Raw genomic sequence first — 15,036 nt, forward strand, 5'->3', positions numbered from 1 at the left:
CCCTTATCATCCTCATGGTCCTCCTCTGGACTTGCTCCAACAGACCCATGTTCTTCTTATGTTGAGCACTGCTTATTAGTGAAAAATCTGCTGATAGCCAGTTGTGAAATTATCTCCAAATTGTGGGTCAAACCTTCTTGACTAGAGAGGTGTAGCTGTGTATCATGTATAAACTACTTCTAGTTAAATGAGCTAAATTTGGTCAGAATGGAGACTTCTTCCTCTCTGAAATTACTATGTATTACTGCGTAGAACTCAAAAAGCTCAGCTTCAAAACTTGCAACGTGGTATTTTAGTATCTTTCCATGGAATATTTGTATCCTTCAGTTGAATATTAAAATCTGTGAATTGTGAAAAAAGCGCTCTTGAATTTAATGGCTCTCCTTTAGATTCTTAGGTAACTCCTATTTTATTGATAGCAATTAAATAGAGGAAGCTTGTTTATAAGTTTTCAAAAGCAGGTTATATAGGCACTACACCACTTTTATTAGCTTAAAACTAAATCAGATCGCTTTTGAAGTATGTATGTGGTATGAAGGTCAAAGGAGGTGATCCTGCCTTTCTTCTCTTGTGAGACCCTACTTGAAGTGGTATGTGCAGTTCTGGTGTCCTCAACGTAAGAAGGACATCGATCTGTTGGAGCAAGTCCAGAGGAGGGCCATGAGGATGGTAACAGGGCTGGAACACCTCCCTTATGAAGACAGGCTGAGAAAGCTGGGGCTGTTCAGCCTGAGGAGGTGATGGCTGCGTGGAGACCTTACAGTATCTAAAAGGGGGGCCTACAAGGTTGCTGGAGAGGGACTCGTCATGAGGAACTGCAGTGGTAGTGATAAGACAAGGGGTTATGGGTTCAAACTTAAACAGGGGAAGTTCAGGTTAGATATAAGGAAGGCGTTCTTTACTGTGAGGGTAGGGAGACACTGGAACAGGTTGCCCAAGGAAGCTGTAAATGCTCCATCCCTGGCAGTGTTTAAGGCCAGGTTGGACAGAGTCTTGTGTGACATGGTTTAGTGTGAGGTGTCCCTGCCCATAGCAGGGGGACTTGGAGCTAGATAATCTTAAGGTCCTTTCCAGCTATTCTATGGTTATTTCTTGCATAAATTAACAAAATGAAAAATACCGTTATTTCAGTTTAGGGGTTTCTGCCACCTTTTTTTCTGATTTCGTAGGTGACTTGTGTAAATGTAAAAAAAAAAATTAAAAAAGTTCTTCATTATAGAAACAAAATACAGTGTTGAGAATATCAAGCATATCTTTGTGAATAACAAAATGAAAACAGGAAACTGTGCAGATCAAGCTGTGCATAACAGTGCTGACTTGTTACATTCTGGGTAGATTTTAATGTCATCTTAAAAGTTCTAGTTTTATTTTTATCTAGCAAGCACAGAAGGTAACAAATACTGTATGTATGAAACACGTAATGGAAATTCATGGAACATATAGTAAAGTTTTCATGAAGCGTTAGCAATTTTCATTTTAGCCTGTGTGGACTTGGGGGTGATAACTTCTGATATTTCCTCCTCTCAGAATTTCCTAAACTGTATGTTTTTAAATGACTAGTCTTAAATTGTGACACTTTGTATTAGGAAAAACACTTTAAATAAAAATTCTAATTTATTAAGAAACAAAGAATCTCAGCCTGTTCTACCATAAGGTTAATTGGTAAAATTGCCAATTGTAAATAGAGCATATTTGTATTTTGTTACTGAATTTTTAATACTTTTTTCCCAGGCAAAAGATAAACTGAAACCATTTATTGAGTACTTTAACTGCATTAAAAATGGACTGTTTCATTGTGTGGTAGTTCAAATTTTTGCTCTGAAGAACAGTGTTCTGTTTTTTTTATTTCTGCATTCCCTGAGTCATACTTATTTCACCTTTCCCAGCATGATTTTTCAGAAGTATTCTAAGTTCACTAGTCAAAATAGGACTCTATGAGATTTTTGTAAGTCAGCATAATTAATACATGTGGTTTTGTCTTCCATTTGTAGAAGAGGTGGAAAAGGAGACAGGAAAGGAAAGTAAGGAAGATAAAGAAGAGGAGGCCCACAAAGAAGAGGAGAAACACACTGAGAGAAGTACGCAATGTTAAAGCTATTATTCTTTGCTGCTGGCTCATGTTAAAAGCACAGAATCATTGAGGTTTGAAAGATTATCTACTCCAGACCCTCCACTCAAAACCAGGTCAAGTAGAGCGGTCCGGGCAGGTTTTGAGTATCTCCGCAGATGGTAACTCCAAAGGAGTTCCCCTTCCAGTGTTTGACCGCTCTCACAGTAAAAATGTTTTTATACGTTTGAATGGAATTTCCTGTATTTCAGTTTGCATCCATTTCTCTCATCCTTTCACAGGTACTAAGAGTCTTGGTCTGTCTTTTTTCACTCTCCACCCATCAGGTAATTTACACACATTATAAAATCTTCCCTAACTGCCTTCTCCAGTTGAACAATGCCAGCTATCATTTCCTCATGTGCATGTCCATAAAACTTCTTGGTGGCCCTACCCTGAGCTCCAGTATGCTCACATCTTTCTGGTATTTAGAAGCCCGGAATTGCACACAGGACTCAATTTAGTCTCATAGCACTGTTTAGAGTGGAATAATTACCTCCCTTGATCTGCTGACAATACTTTTCCTTACTCAGCCAAGGATCTTACTGGCTTTTTTTGCCAGCAGTGCGCATTGCTGGCTCACATTCAACTTGGTATACATGGAGACCACAAGGGCCTTTTCTGCAAAGCAGTTTTCCAGGCAGTCAGTTCCCAGTCTGTACTAGTACATGGGTTATTCCTACCCAGCTCTAGGACTTTGCAACTTAATGAGGTTCCTGTTTGTCTATTCTTCCAGCTTGTCAAGGTGACACTGAATGGCAGCATAACCATCTAGCATAGCAACCACTCGTTCCAGTTTTGTATCGTCTGCAAATTGTTGAGGATGCCTTCTGTCCCATTATCTAAGTCATTTATGAAGATGTTAGTGTTGTTACCAGTTTAATCTGCTGCTGTGCATTACTAGCAATGAGCTCCAACTGGACTTTTTGCCACTAATCACAGCTGCAGTTGAGCCAGTCCATTTATCTAGGCCATACATTGTGAGTTTGTCTCTGAGGATGTTTTGGGTGTCAGAAGCATTGCTAAAGACAAGAGAAACAGCATCCACTGTTGTCAGCTCATCCACCAAGCCAGTTCTCTCATTATAAAAGGCTGTCAGGCTGTTGAAGCATGATTTCCCCTTGATAAACCCATTCTGACTATTCCCCATCACCATTACCTTAATGTGTTTAGAGATGGTTTCTAGAATTACTTGCTTCATCATGTTCCCAGGGATTGAGGTGAGGCTGACCTTCTCTAGTTCTCTGGGTCCTTCTTGCCTTTCTTGAAGATTAGAAGAAAGTAAATGTCACTTCTGTCCTCAGGAACCTTCTGCTATTGCCATGACCTTCCAGAGGTTGAGAATGGCTTTGCAGTCACCTCAGGCAGGTCTCTTGGCACTGGTGAGTGCATCCCTCTGGCTTGGGTGGACTTGCGTACGTCCAGTTTGTTGCCTGCCTTTGCTCCAGCCAGTCCCACTGGTCTCGGGGAGCTGGCATTGCTGAAGACAAACATCACTGAAGTCTGAGGCAAAGAAGTCATTGAGCACCTGGGCTTTATCTGTGTCCTTTGTCACTTGCTCCCGTGTCTCATCCAGCAGGGGGAACATATTTTCCCTGATTTTTCTTTTGCTGCTGGTGTGCTGGTAGAAACCCTCTTGTTGCCCTTCACATCCCTTACCAGATTCAGCTTAAAGTGAGTTTGGCTTTCCTAATGCCATTCCTACCCACATAGTGCCTTTATCTTTTCTCACTGGTCACCTGTCCCTTGCAGATGGGGGCTCCCATCCCCTGCAGGCAGGGAGTCACTTGCTGCTAATACGCAGTGCTGCTGCATGGCTCAGGCTTAGCCAGTTCAGTCTTTTCACTGGGCACAGCTCCCAGTCCCGTATCTGTTACGAGGGCACTTGAACCAAATCTGTCATTGTCCTTTGCATCCACAGGCAGAGCAGGAGCTGCTGTCTTCGTGTTTTCAGTGAGGAGTCTCCATTTCCCATGTGGATAAGCTCAGACTCTGACTACTTTCTTTGGTACAGCTAGGGGTTGCAGTTCTTGAGGCTGCAAGGTCTTGGAGTATATCCAGTCAGTCTCATGATTTTTGATTCTGTGCCATCCCCTGACTGCCTCCCATAGCTCCTTTAGCTTGGCAATGCAGGTTTCTCGCTTCTTGCGACATCTGTAGCCAAGAAGCTCATCTTCCTCTGCCATTACTGCAGCCAGACTGGGAGGCCCTAGATAAGCTCTGCAGCCCAAGACTTGCAAAGCCTAATCTTCCCCCAAAATAGCTCAGTCTAGGTGGAGGCTCTGATTTTACTGTGAGAGTTGTTCCAGTGGCTGCTGGAGTACGCACTGTGTGGCACATAACCACCATTACTGAATGCAGGGACCATCCTCTTTCTGTACACCCTGCTGTACAAAGTCCTGTGTTAGCTGCTCACTGGGAGCTGCACTTGAGGCTCAGCAGTAATACAGGTGTGCATCTCAAACCTGCTGAAAGGGTGTTTGAGTCTCCATAAGGAATCAGCTGGGATGCAAGCACAAAGCACCCTTTGACCAAGAAGAGCTGACACAGCTCATTAGAATTTGCTGGGAATTCCTAGAAGTCACAGCCTCCTTTAGATAGCCTTTCCTCTAGCAGCGAGCACCCTGAAGCTCTCTAAAGAGAATCTTAACTGCAGTAAGATCAGATAGAGCATCTGCTTCAGAACAAGTTACCTGAATATTAAACATGTTCCCTTAAGTATGTAAGTAGCTCTTTGATGTTACAAATTACTTGTGCCATTCAGAATTAAGACTTTTCTAGAGAGACTGACTGGGAGTAGGAAAGAGTTGTATGAAAGAGCCTAATAAACTTGTCTTCAGTAGTCTGGGCATAGTGTTCTAACTGTTTAGTTTTTCTTTTCTATTTCTACAAGTTTTTCTGATGGATGAAAGAAAGGTGTAGATGTAGCTCTTTTTTTCTGTAATGACATGGAATAGTGGAAAATGAAGGGAAAAAAAAATATTAAAAACTCATACCTTAGACATTTATAGTGCTTGCAAATACTCAGCATTCTGCAAATATTTATGAATTGCCGCCCTGTGGTACTACAAAAGTTACCTAAACTTTGGGGCCCTATGCTTTCACAAACTTTAAAAAATAACCTAGGTTGACATGCAGATTTTTTTAATCATTTTCAGCACATTAATGCTTTTCTAGTGCAGTTAAAAATATCAAAAATCAGATCAGACTGGAACTAGCAAAATTTAACCATCAAAAAATCTAGACTAAGAGAAAAAAGTTACAAATATGACTCAGAGTATATGTAATACACGTAAAGAAAAAAATTACGGCAGTGGAAAGTAACTATTTGTTATGCTCTTTCAGTTTCCAGCAAATCTTCATTGATGTACTACTCATTCTGCCTTTATCATCCTCAGGTTTGGGGTGGAGGGGTTGGGAGCTATGGTCTTTGATGTTTTGAGAGCAGTCAGGTACCCACAGTATGCTCTATAACTTCCCTTCCTTGTAATTTCCATAGGCTTAATACAGTGTCAGGAGGTGGAGGAGTTAATGAGGTCTCTTTTGTGCTTCATTGCTGTGATGGAAATTACTTTTATGATATAGCTCTGATATGAGCCTTTTCTTTTGTTAGATTTTTACTTTCCTTCTTACCGAAGAAGTAAGAAAAAGGATTGAATGTTATTTTCAGTCAGGGACTGGAGATGCAGGGTGAACCTTTATGGCAGGTGGGGACAAAGGTTCATTGCTGACACAGGCAGGATCAAATGTAGGTTATTTTATCTGGAATCCTGAGGAGAGGATTCTTTTTGCAGAAGAGGATTTTGTTTTGTTTCTGGGAAGCCATGTTTCATTACAGAATGGTTGTGATAGGATCAGGAAGAGCTGGAGGCAAGTTCTGAAGAAGGGAATAGTGGTATTAGAGCCATTTTACATTTGGGGCAGTAGTTTGGTGGTGAGTCACAAAGTGGAACTCACAGGGAGGCCAGTGTACAAAGACCAAAGGGGCAGCGTAATGCTTTGATTTCATCAAACATCTTGGTTTTCTAGAGGTGTTCTTACAGGTTTTGGATGAAAAAGCTTGAACTGGGGACAAATAAGCTTCCTAATAATCACAGCATTCTGCAGATAACCTGTTTTTTGAAAGTTTCCTCACAAGTAGTTGCATCTCATTGTTCCAGGTGAAGTGTCAAGGAGAAAGCGTTCCAGATCTGAGGACATGGATAGCATTCATTCTAAACGTCGTCGATATATGACAGAAGATTATGAAGCAGAACTCCAAGTAAAAATTACAGCCAGACAGGATGTTGACCAAAAATTACAAAAGGTAGAATGGAGGTGTAGAGATGGCAAACGCATCTGCTTCCCACCCCCTCTCCCCTCCAACACTTTTTCTGGAGTTGAGAAATTTGACATAATTCAAGTAACAAAGGTGTCTTCATACATATGGAGTCCTATATAGCCCTACTTGTAAGAGACTAAATATTATTTGGAAACTATGCTGCAAGAATTACATTTGAAATGTGTGAAATATTTAAACTCTTGAACTTCATCTTAGAGAGATTTCAGTGTGGTAAAGGTTTCTATGTGCTGCACTTTATTGTGTACCTAGCTTTAAAACCACTCTGTTTCCAAACCAGAGTGCAGTCACCATTGTGTCTTGCTGATTTTTAGAGCTGTTAATTGCCTGTTTGCGCCATTAATATGTAAAGAAGCCTATGGTCTTGAAGAAAAAATTTTGTGTCCTTCTTCCATTAGTTAGCTAATGCATGTTGTAACTTCATTAATGTAAGATGCATGTAAGAACCATGTTTGTTTTGTTTCCTAAGGAATTTTTTTGCACTGCAGTAGGTATGGGAGGGGGAAAACAAATAAATAAGTGCATTAGGTAAACTTTATGGAAATCAGTCTCTCTCTCCTTTTTTAGCTTCTGATAAAAACCCAACACAGCATTTCTGCTAGGGAAAATGCATTGCAGAAATGAAGTTTTGTTGCATGGCATTAGTTTCTGTTCTTTGAGTGCCAGTGTCCCTCTCAAAACAGAGGAGTAATAGGAAAAATCAGTCTTGTGTAAACACAGCAGTTTATGGAAAATCTCTTGTTAAGGTTCTTTTTATATGTATAAGGTTTTATACACATCGTACTGCAGTTAAATTAATTTATTGAATTGATGGCAAAGAAGTACTAGTTGTATTTGCCAAAATATATGTAGAAACGTTTCTTAGCTGTGCAAGCGTATGCTTACTAGTGACTACAGATTTATTTGATTTGCAGGGCACAACTGTTGTCATTGTTCTGTTTGTAGCAGGGTACTTGTTAAGAATTGAAAGTATTTTTATAGATAGTCTCCCAAATTCTGGGATTGCATTGTTATTTTTCTTCTTTCTTTATATAATAATTTTGCAGGTTATCCAGAGACTATTAGATGAAAAATTTACTGCTTTACAGTGTGCTGTGTTTGACAAGACTCTGGCGGACCTGAAAACACGAATAGAGAAAGTAGAATGTAGCAAAAGGCATAAAACGGTGCTTACTGAACTACAGGTGAGTGTGTGTTGGACTGTATACTGTAGTCAGATTTAAAACTAAGGTCCTCAGCATTTTATAGTAAGTCTCCTGTAGTTGTCAATAGGGAAGTTATTTTGACCCCACAGAGAGAAAAGGATGGGGGGAAGCAGCAAATACTGATGTTGCTTTTGAATTGTAAAATTCTGTTTTCCTACTCAGAAAGAAGAAAGCAACCAATTAATCATCAAAAAAAGAATCCAAAGCAAATATTCTTTCTGGCAAACTGTTACTAAACTGCTTTTCCACTCTTCTGTTACATTTAGACATTTTTCAAATAGGTGTTAAATACCTTATACCTCTATAAAACCAGAAATTTGCTTAAAATCAGAAAAGCTGCAGATAGGAGAAGACAGTAGCACTGGATTTTGTACAGCGTTGAAACAAAGAAACATCGCATGCTACTTGTCCATGTTATTTCCCCAGAAACTAAATAATTACGTTCTATCAAGGAGGCAAATAGCTAGTGTTAAATGCAGTATGCTTTCTAACATTCTTTATAGAAATTATGTAGATAGCGGTGGCATGAGGAACATCGCAAATGTAAAAGAATTTTGAAGTGACAGTTAAAAGCTTATGTCATAACAAATTAAAGCAATAAGGCCATTTTACCTTGAAGATAAAAAAAGTATAGTTTGCCAGACCAGTTCGTACTACATAACTCTTCCCACTCACCACCCCAGATGTTTTTTAACTTGAGATGCTTTCAGTGTAGTTGTGTATCAGTGTCTTTAGCCATTAACTGCAGTGCCAAATTAATAACATTGTATAAGGCTGCGGATGTGTTGATGTTACTGTACTTGCAGTCTAAGCTCACGTGGTTTTATTACACAAGGTGTTCCAAAACACCTCTATGTTGTAGAATAACAGAAATTGAAATAAAATGTAACTAAAGGCACACTATAATTGTAGCTTGTGATGTTCCTTTGTAAAAATGTGAAAGAGGTGAGGTTTCTGAATGGACCAACTCTTTTTAGGTAAGAAGTTCTGAAATTGTAGTCTGTTAAAGTTGCTCTTTTTAAAGAAAAAACAACTTCAGTTCTTCTAGTGTTAACCTAGTGTTTTCAGGAGTTTGTAAAAAGAATTTAACTCTCCTGTGCAAACTAAAAAAAAACCATAAACAAGTACGTGCTCAGAGCAAGGGCACAACTACTGCTTCCAGAATAAGTCGGCCATCAGAGCTGCAGTGTAGACAGCATTAATTATAGAAAGCATGGTCACAAAATGGTATATTAAGGGAAGCACAAGAAGTAAATGCAAGATGTAAGAATGGTGCATATGAAGGTAATGAACCTGAGACCTGAGCATCAAATAGAGTAGAACATACCTGAGAGCAGGGTATGTGATACAGCATATGTCAGTGAGAGGGAGGAATAGGATAAGTGGGGGAAGAATAAATAATATGAAAGATAAAAGGGGTTACATTTTTCAATACAGTTGGAACCTAAGATGTTGAAATAGTCAGATGCTTTCAGTTGCTTTCATTCATGCAGAATATCACATGAACCTTTGCAGGATGGGTTCTGTTTGTGCAGTTGTGAATAGGACAGTAACTTGACTTTATCTTGACTGGTACACGTGTGTCTTTTTGCTGCTCTTAAGTTATATAGTTGTACCGTGTTTCAGTGGAGGAATAATTTCCCCTGGTATGAATACAGCCGTCGACTTCATGTTTTAATTATATATCTTATAGTTCGTATAACTTCTTTGATGGTTCTTGGGGAGGATACTTACGGTTTTGTTTGCTTGTTTTCTTCTTTTTCCCATTTAGGCTAAAATTGCTAGACTGACAAAGCGGTTTGGAGCAGCCAGGGAGGACTTGAAGAAAAGACAGGAAGTAAGAACTAGATTTGTTTATTTTTGACTTAGCTTTAACCTTGTGTTGAAAAATAAGGAAACTTTATATGCAGAAAGATGTGACCTCACAAAGTAGGTTTGTTTTGTTTGGTTAAAAGCAGTGATATAAAAGAGTATCCTTTTAGTAGCTGTTATGTAATTCTGATTTGTACAGAAGGTTCTTTAGGCATTAATAGTGTGAAAGCACCTTAAACTGTATGTAATTAACTCTAATTTACTTCAGTAAATAAGCATGAATCCCAGTACCCTGATTTTGGGATAGAAGGGTACAGTTTGTCACCCCATACAATCAATAGCATTTGTCTGTGTCTGGAATAAATATTTTAGGTTAATTACTGTGAAGAAGTGGAAGCTTAGAAGTCCATTAATTTTCTCAGAAGTTCTTATTCTCATCATATAAATACCTGAAGGAAGAGACTTGCAAAAAAGGGAGGATGTAGGAGAGGACCAAGGAGGTTTAGGGAGATTTAAAACATGTCAGCTTCTCCTGCAGTGTTGTTTCTAGAAAATTTCTATCTCACACAAATATGAATGAAGTATAATGAAATGTAATGAAAGCATAAGTTTACAAGCTGACTTACGGTTATTTTGTTCTGGCTTTCCCTTGCTTCCCCCACCACCTTCCTCCTCCTTCCCTCCTCCTCCCCTCCCCCCGCTTTGTTGTTTGTTTTTTTGTTTTGTTTTGTTTTTTTTGGTAGACTTCACCAAATACACCTCTGTCTTCAGCAAAAACAGCAAGTGACACTGCAAACACAACCAATGTGATATATCGGTAAGCAAAACACATCATTGTGCCCATGTAAAAATTACAGCAGAACACTTGAAATACCTAATGTAATGAATAATCTTTGTATTTTCAGTTTGGTTTTTTGCTGTTTTTTTCTTGCGGTATTTTTTAGTTAGTGTTCTTCCATTTCCTTCATTATTCCTCAGTTGTAAAATTCGGTTTTCTTTCACAGAAGTCATAAATGGACATTTTTGAATCCATTCTTAGGTGAACAGAGATGAGTGTTGTTTCAGCAGCTAAAATATAATGGGTAAAATGGAAGTTTAATTTCAAGGACGGATCATGAGGATGGTAAGGGGGCTGGTCACCTACCATAGGAACGCAGGCTGAGAAAGTTGGTGCTGTTCAGCCTGGAGAAGAGATGGCTGTATGGAGACCTCATAGCAGCCTTCCAGTAAGGGGGCCTACGAAGATGCTGGAGAGGGACTCTTGATCAGGGACTGTAGCGATAGGACAAGGGGTGATGGGTTCAAACTAAAACGGGGAAGTTCAGGTTAGATATAAGGAACAAGTTATTTACTGTGAGAGTGCTGAGGCTCTGGAACAGATTGCCTAAGAAAGTTGTGAATGCTCCATCCCTGGCTCTGTTCAAGGCCAGGTTGGACAGAGCCTTGGGTAACATGGTCTAGTGTGAGGCGTTCCTGCCCATGGCAGGAGGGTTGGAACTAGATGATCTTAAAGTCCATTTTAACTCAAAACCATTCGGGGATTCTATGAAGGGAAAATTTTCATAATGAAAGGCAAATGTAGTGCAAGCACTTGAAAACTTACAAATAATTCTGCATTTTTTTTTTTTTTTTTAGTAGGGGAATATTCAAAGCTAATTTGCATGGAAGCATAAAATAAATGGGTTTAGAAAATCTTAATGGAAAGAATAGCAGTAAAATAAGGGGTTTACACTGTACTGTTCATAATTATACCCACTGTGGCTTATTGAGAAATGCTAACTGAAACTTTGTTCCTTAGAAATGCCAACACAGTGAGGCAGATGCTGGAGACAAAGAGGAATATAGGAGAGAGCACACCAGCAACTTTTCAAGCCCCTGTGAATGCAGGTTAGAACCTATCTATGGACTACAAATACACTTCTCTTCTTAAAAGTTTTCTAGCTTTCCATTAAATAACTGACTGAACACAGCAAAATTGGTATTTATGACTTCTTATTTTCTAATATCAAAAATCATTATTTTAAGCTCCTTATCACATTCCCAGTTTACATTCATGTAGTCTGCTTACCAAGTAATGGGAAAACTGTATTGATTTGGCCAACCAGAGCATGTGGGTAAATTACATGCTTCAGCAAACGGCAGTCTGGGTATGGCAGCAAAACTTGCAGTCTCTCAGCTGCTGAGAAGTGAAACGTGTGGCTCACGGGCCAGTATTTTGTACTTGATCATAAGATGCTGATCTTACCCTCTGCCTAATTGCTACTAGAAATTGAATGGGGAACTAAAGGAAGTCATAAGCCCCATTTCTTAAGGGAGTAAAGTTAATTTTAGTTTCTAATTAAAATTTTATAGGGAATGTAGAATCAAATCCACTATTAATTATATTCATGTTAATCCTTGGTTTGAAAAATAGTTTAGCTAATATTGAATACTGAATCTTCTCCACTGAATCTTTTCATAGTAGGTATATATACTGACTTTCTTATTGCATTGTTCTTATATTGTATTGTTCTTGTGATTTAATCCTGAAATCTTGTTTCTCGAAAGTGTCTTCTCTCACACATTCTTGGTTTCAGTAGAATTTTCTGGATACAAGGTCCTTCCTATACAAAGTTAGTTGGTCATAACTAACACGAGTGTTTAAAACACTATATTTCATGTATTTTCAACAATTCATTTTTTGAGCTTTCTTTGAGCATGTTTGTGTCATAGTTCTTTGTAGATACTTTTTTTTTTTGCTATTATATATAGTTTATCAAACAGGAGCACAATATTAATTGGGTCTTTAACTAGACCATTGAGTATCAGAGCGTACATCAGAAAAAAAAGAGTATCTATAGCATTTTTGGGCAAAAAAGTTAATAATATACCACATTTTTTATAGAATCATTTGGGTTGGAAGTGACCATTAATTAAAGATCGTCTAGTCCAGCACTTCTGCCACAGCCCAGGACATCTTTTTTTGTAGACCAGGTTGCTCAAAGTCGTGCCCAGCCTTACTTTAACACTTGCAATGATAGGGCATTCACAACTTCTCTGGAAAACCTCTTCAAGTGACTCACCACACTAATCATAAGTCATTTCCATTTGCTGTGTTGGAGCGAAACTTCCCACTTGATTCAGTGACTTACATTTTGTTGGTTTTGGGATTTTTTTTTTTGTTTTCTTTGTGTAGTGCCAGCTTCCAGTCTTGCTGCTCCTCCAGCACTTGTCAGTGGACATCCTAAGCCTCCAGTGACCTCTACCAGCAATTTGACAACAACAGTTCTTCCCACAGCTAACACAGCTACTGTTGTAGGCACCAACCAAGTGCCCAGTGGCAGCACTCAGTCAGTGTCTGTCTCATTGCAGTCTTTGCCTGTAATCTTGCATGTACCTGTGGCAGTATCATCCCAGCCTCAGCTCCTGCAAGGCCACACAGGAACTTTGGTCACTAACCAGCAGTCAGGCAATGTTGAGTTTATATCCGTACAAAGCTCTTCTACAGTTGGTAGCCTTACCAAAACTACAGTGTCTTTGGCATCAACTAACCCACCTAAACCAAATAACAGCCCATCTGTGCCCAGTCCTAGTATTCAAAGGAACTCTCCAGCCAGTGCTGGGTCAATAGGCACAACGTTGGCAGTACAGGCTGTTTCTACTGCACATCCTGTTGCCCAGGCCCCAAGGACTTTGCCCACAGTGGGTACTTCAGGACTTCATAATGCTACCAGCAGTCGAGCTCCCCTACAGATGAAGATTCCCCTTTCTGCATTTAGTAGTACAGCTCCTGCTGAACCACCTGCCGTTACAGCGCCCAGAGTTGGTAAGTTATGTTTGAATGTTGACACTGGGAAGACAAAAAGGGAAACACCAAACTGCACTCCGGTGGAAATTTATTAGTGTATTTTACTGAGATGCTGCTTCTGGGTTGCCTTTCTGTTGAAACTGTCATGATCAAAATCATATCTGTCATAAAAGTGTTCCCAGCCATTTTTTAAAACAGTGTCTCCTTAGAAGGAGTCAGCAGTGTAGCTCTGTAAGCTTTGTTTTATTTAGAGCTTTGTTTATATAATTTCTAGCATGAAGTCCGACACTCCTACCATAAACAACTCAATACTTGTTTTTAATACAGTCTCTCAAAATAATCTAAACAAAGACATACAGAAATGGAAGTATAATTTTCACAACACTTAAAAGTGAACAAAATCTGAGGGGAGAAAAACTCAACTGAATACTAACTTAGTCCCAAAGTATTACATTTATTGAATTTAAAGTAAAGTCTCTGAACACAGTGTTCAAATTGTGTTAATATATACTGTTCAAATAACAGTATTGAGATTAACTATTTTAAAATACTCTTCATCTTCAGCCATGCCGTGATGATTCTCTGGTCTTCTGATTTTACATGCTATGATTTTTTTTTTTTCTAAGGGGTCCTCAAGATTTGAGTTGGAATTATAGCAAGTTTCTCATTTTCAGGATAGAATGTTAAAATTAACTCAAGCAGAGCTTGACATCAGAACTAGTTTTAGCTGATTTTACCATCTCTAAATTACCTGTATTAAAACATGCCTTCCATAGAGTTGGATAGTTACAGGCCTTGTATTGATTTTTAGCTCTAAAGCTAATACAGTGATACAACACAATGTAAAAAGGATTGTGACATGTGAGGCACAGTGACCAAAGGCCCTGTGTGTCTAAAAATCATGTCTCATTTTATGCAGTTCAAGTAGCCTTAGTGTATACCCTAGTAGTTTTCTCACCAGAATTGAAACACTGCTTTGGGTTAGCACTGTTGCTGATAAACTCTGGTTAAAATTAAAAGGAATGAGAATGGAGAATTTGGATTTAAATGTTTACATAAAATATTTAAGCAACTTCTATTTAAGTTGTTAGTTTAGATGTACATTCGACTGAGCTAATAAAGGTACTTGGTCTCCCTGCACAAATTGTCTCAGTTATGTATTTTGCTGTCTAACCATCTGTTGTTCAGTCAGTTTTCTGTACAAAAAATGTTGAATAATCGTAGAACTTTTCAGTTTAGTATCTTGTCAGTTTACATACAGAGAGAGGAGAGCTTGTAGTTATGCTTTGTCCTCAGTAGGCAAGGGAATTGTTCACAAAATGTTTTGGATGCATTGTCAGACTTCCAAGGAAGGGAACATACACTGCTTTTAGATTGGAAAGTGCCATTTTGCTTTTCTGTATCTTCTGTTCCTTTTGAAAAATGGCAGTAATCAAGCTTGAATACTTAAAATTGAAAATTAGAGCTGTAAAATAAGCCATGTACTAGGTGTTTTGTATCAAACAGTTTTGAATATTGCCTCCAAATTTGTGTAGTGGATAGCAGTATTTAGTACTGATTAGATACTGCAAATGAACAATTTCTTGACCCCTCAGAAAACCAGACAAGCAGGCCACCAACAGATACTTCGGCAAACAAGCGAACTGCTGAGGGAACACCACAGGTAGGTTGTTGATTGTTTCTATATAAAATTCTAAAGTTACAATCCACAGGAGAAAAGTTCTTTACCTTTATTGTTCATAAGGAAACAATTTTAGTTTCTTTTTTTGTGACATCATTTCTAGTT

The 15,036-nt window shown here is 38.7% G+C and overlaps 1 protein-coding gene across 8 annotated transcripts in view; it reads left to right on the forward strand.

The window, feature by feature from the left end:
* The window catches only part of ATF7IP (activating transcription factor 7 interacting protein), a 105,595-nt gene that overhangs the window by 62,680 nt on the left and 27,879 nt on the right, over nucleotides 1–15,036 (forward strand). For 6 of the 8 annotated variants that reach the window (XM_057430434.1, XM_057430425.1, XM_057430443.1 and 3 more), the window contains 8 exons: nucleotides 1,992–2,078; nucleotides 6,268–6,413; nucleotides 7,493–7,630; nucleotides 9,423–9,488; nucleotides 10,207–10,280; nucleotides 11,262–11,350; nucleotides 12,639–13,268; nucleotides 14,846–14,913. In XM_057430434.1, the coding sequence (XP_057286417.1) occupies nucleotides 1,992–2,078; nucleotides 6,268–6,413; nucleotides 7,493–7,630; nucleotides 9,423–9,488; nucleotides 10,207–10,280; nucleotides 11,262–11,350; nucleotides 12,639–13,268; nucleotides 14,846–14,913 (1,298 nt within the window). The remainder of the gene's footprint in view (nucleotides 1–1,991; nucleotides 2,079–6,267; nucleotides 6,414–7,492; nucleotides 7,631–9,422; nucleotides 9,489–10,206; nucleotides 10,281–11,261; nucleotides 11,351–12,638; nucleotides 13,269–14,845; nucleotides 14,914–15,036) is intronic. The other 2 variants (XM_057430387.1, XM_057430416.1) reach the window with 2 other exon arrangements.

This window comes from Pezoporus wallicus, unplaced genomic scaffold (assembly GCF_028554395.1).
Source record: "Pezoporus wallicus isolate ANWC-B61680 ecotype Strahan unplaced genomic scaffold, APGP_CSIRO_Pwel_v1 scaffold_3294, whole genome shotgun sequence".
Lineage (NCBI taxonomy): Eukaryota > Metazoa > Chordata > Aves > Psittaciformes > Psittacidae > Pezoporus > Pezoporus wallicus.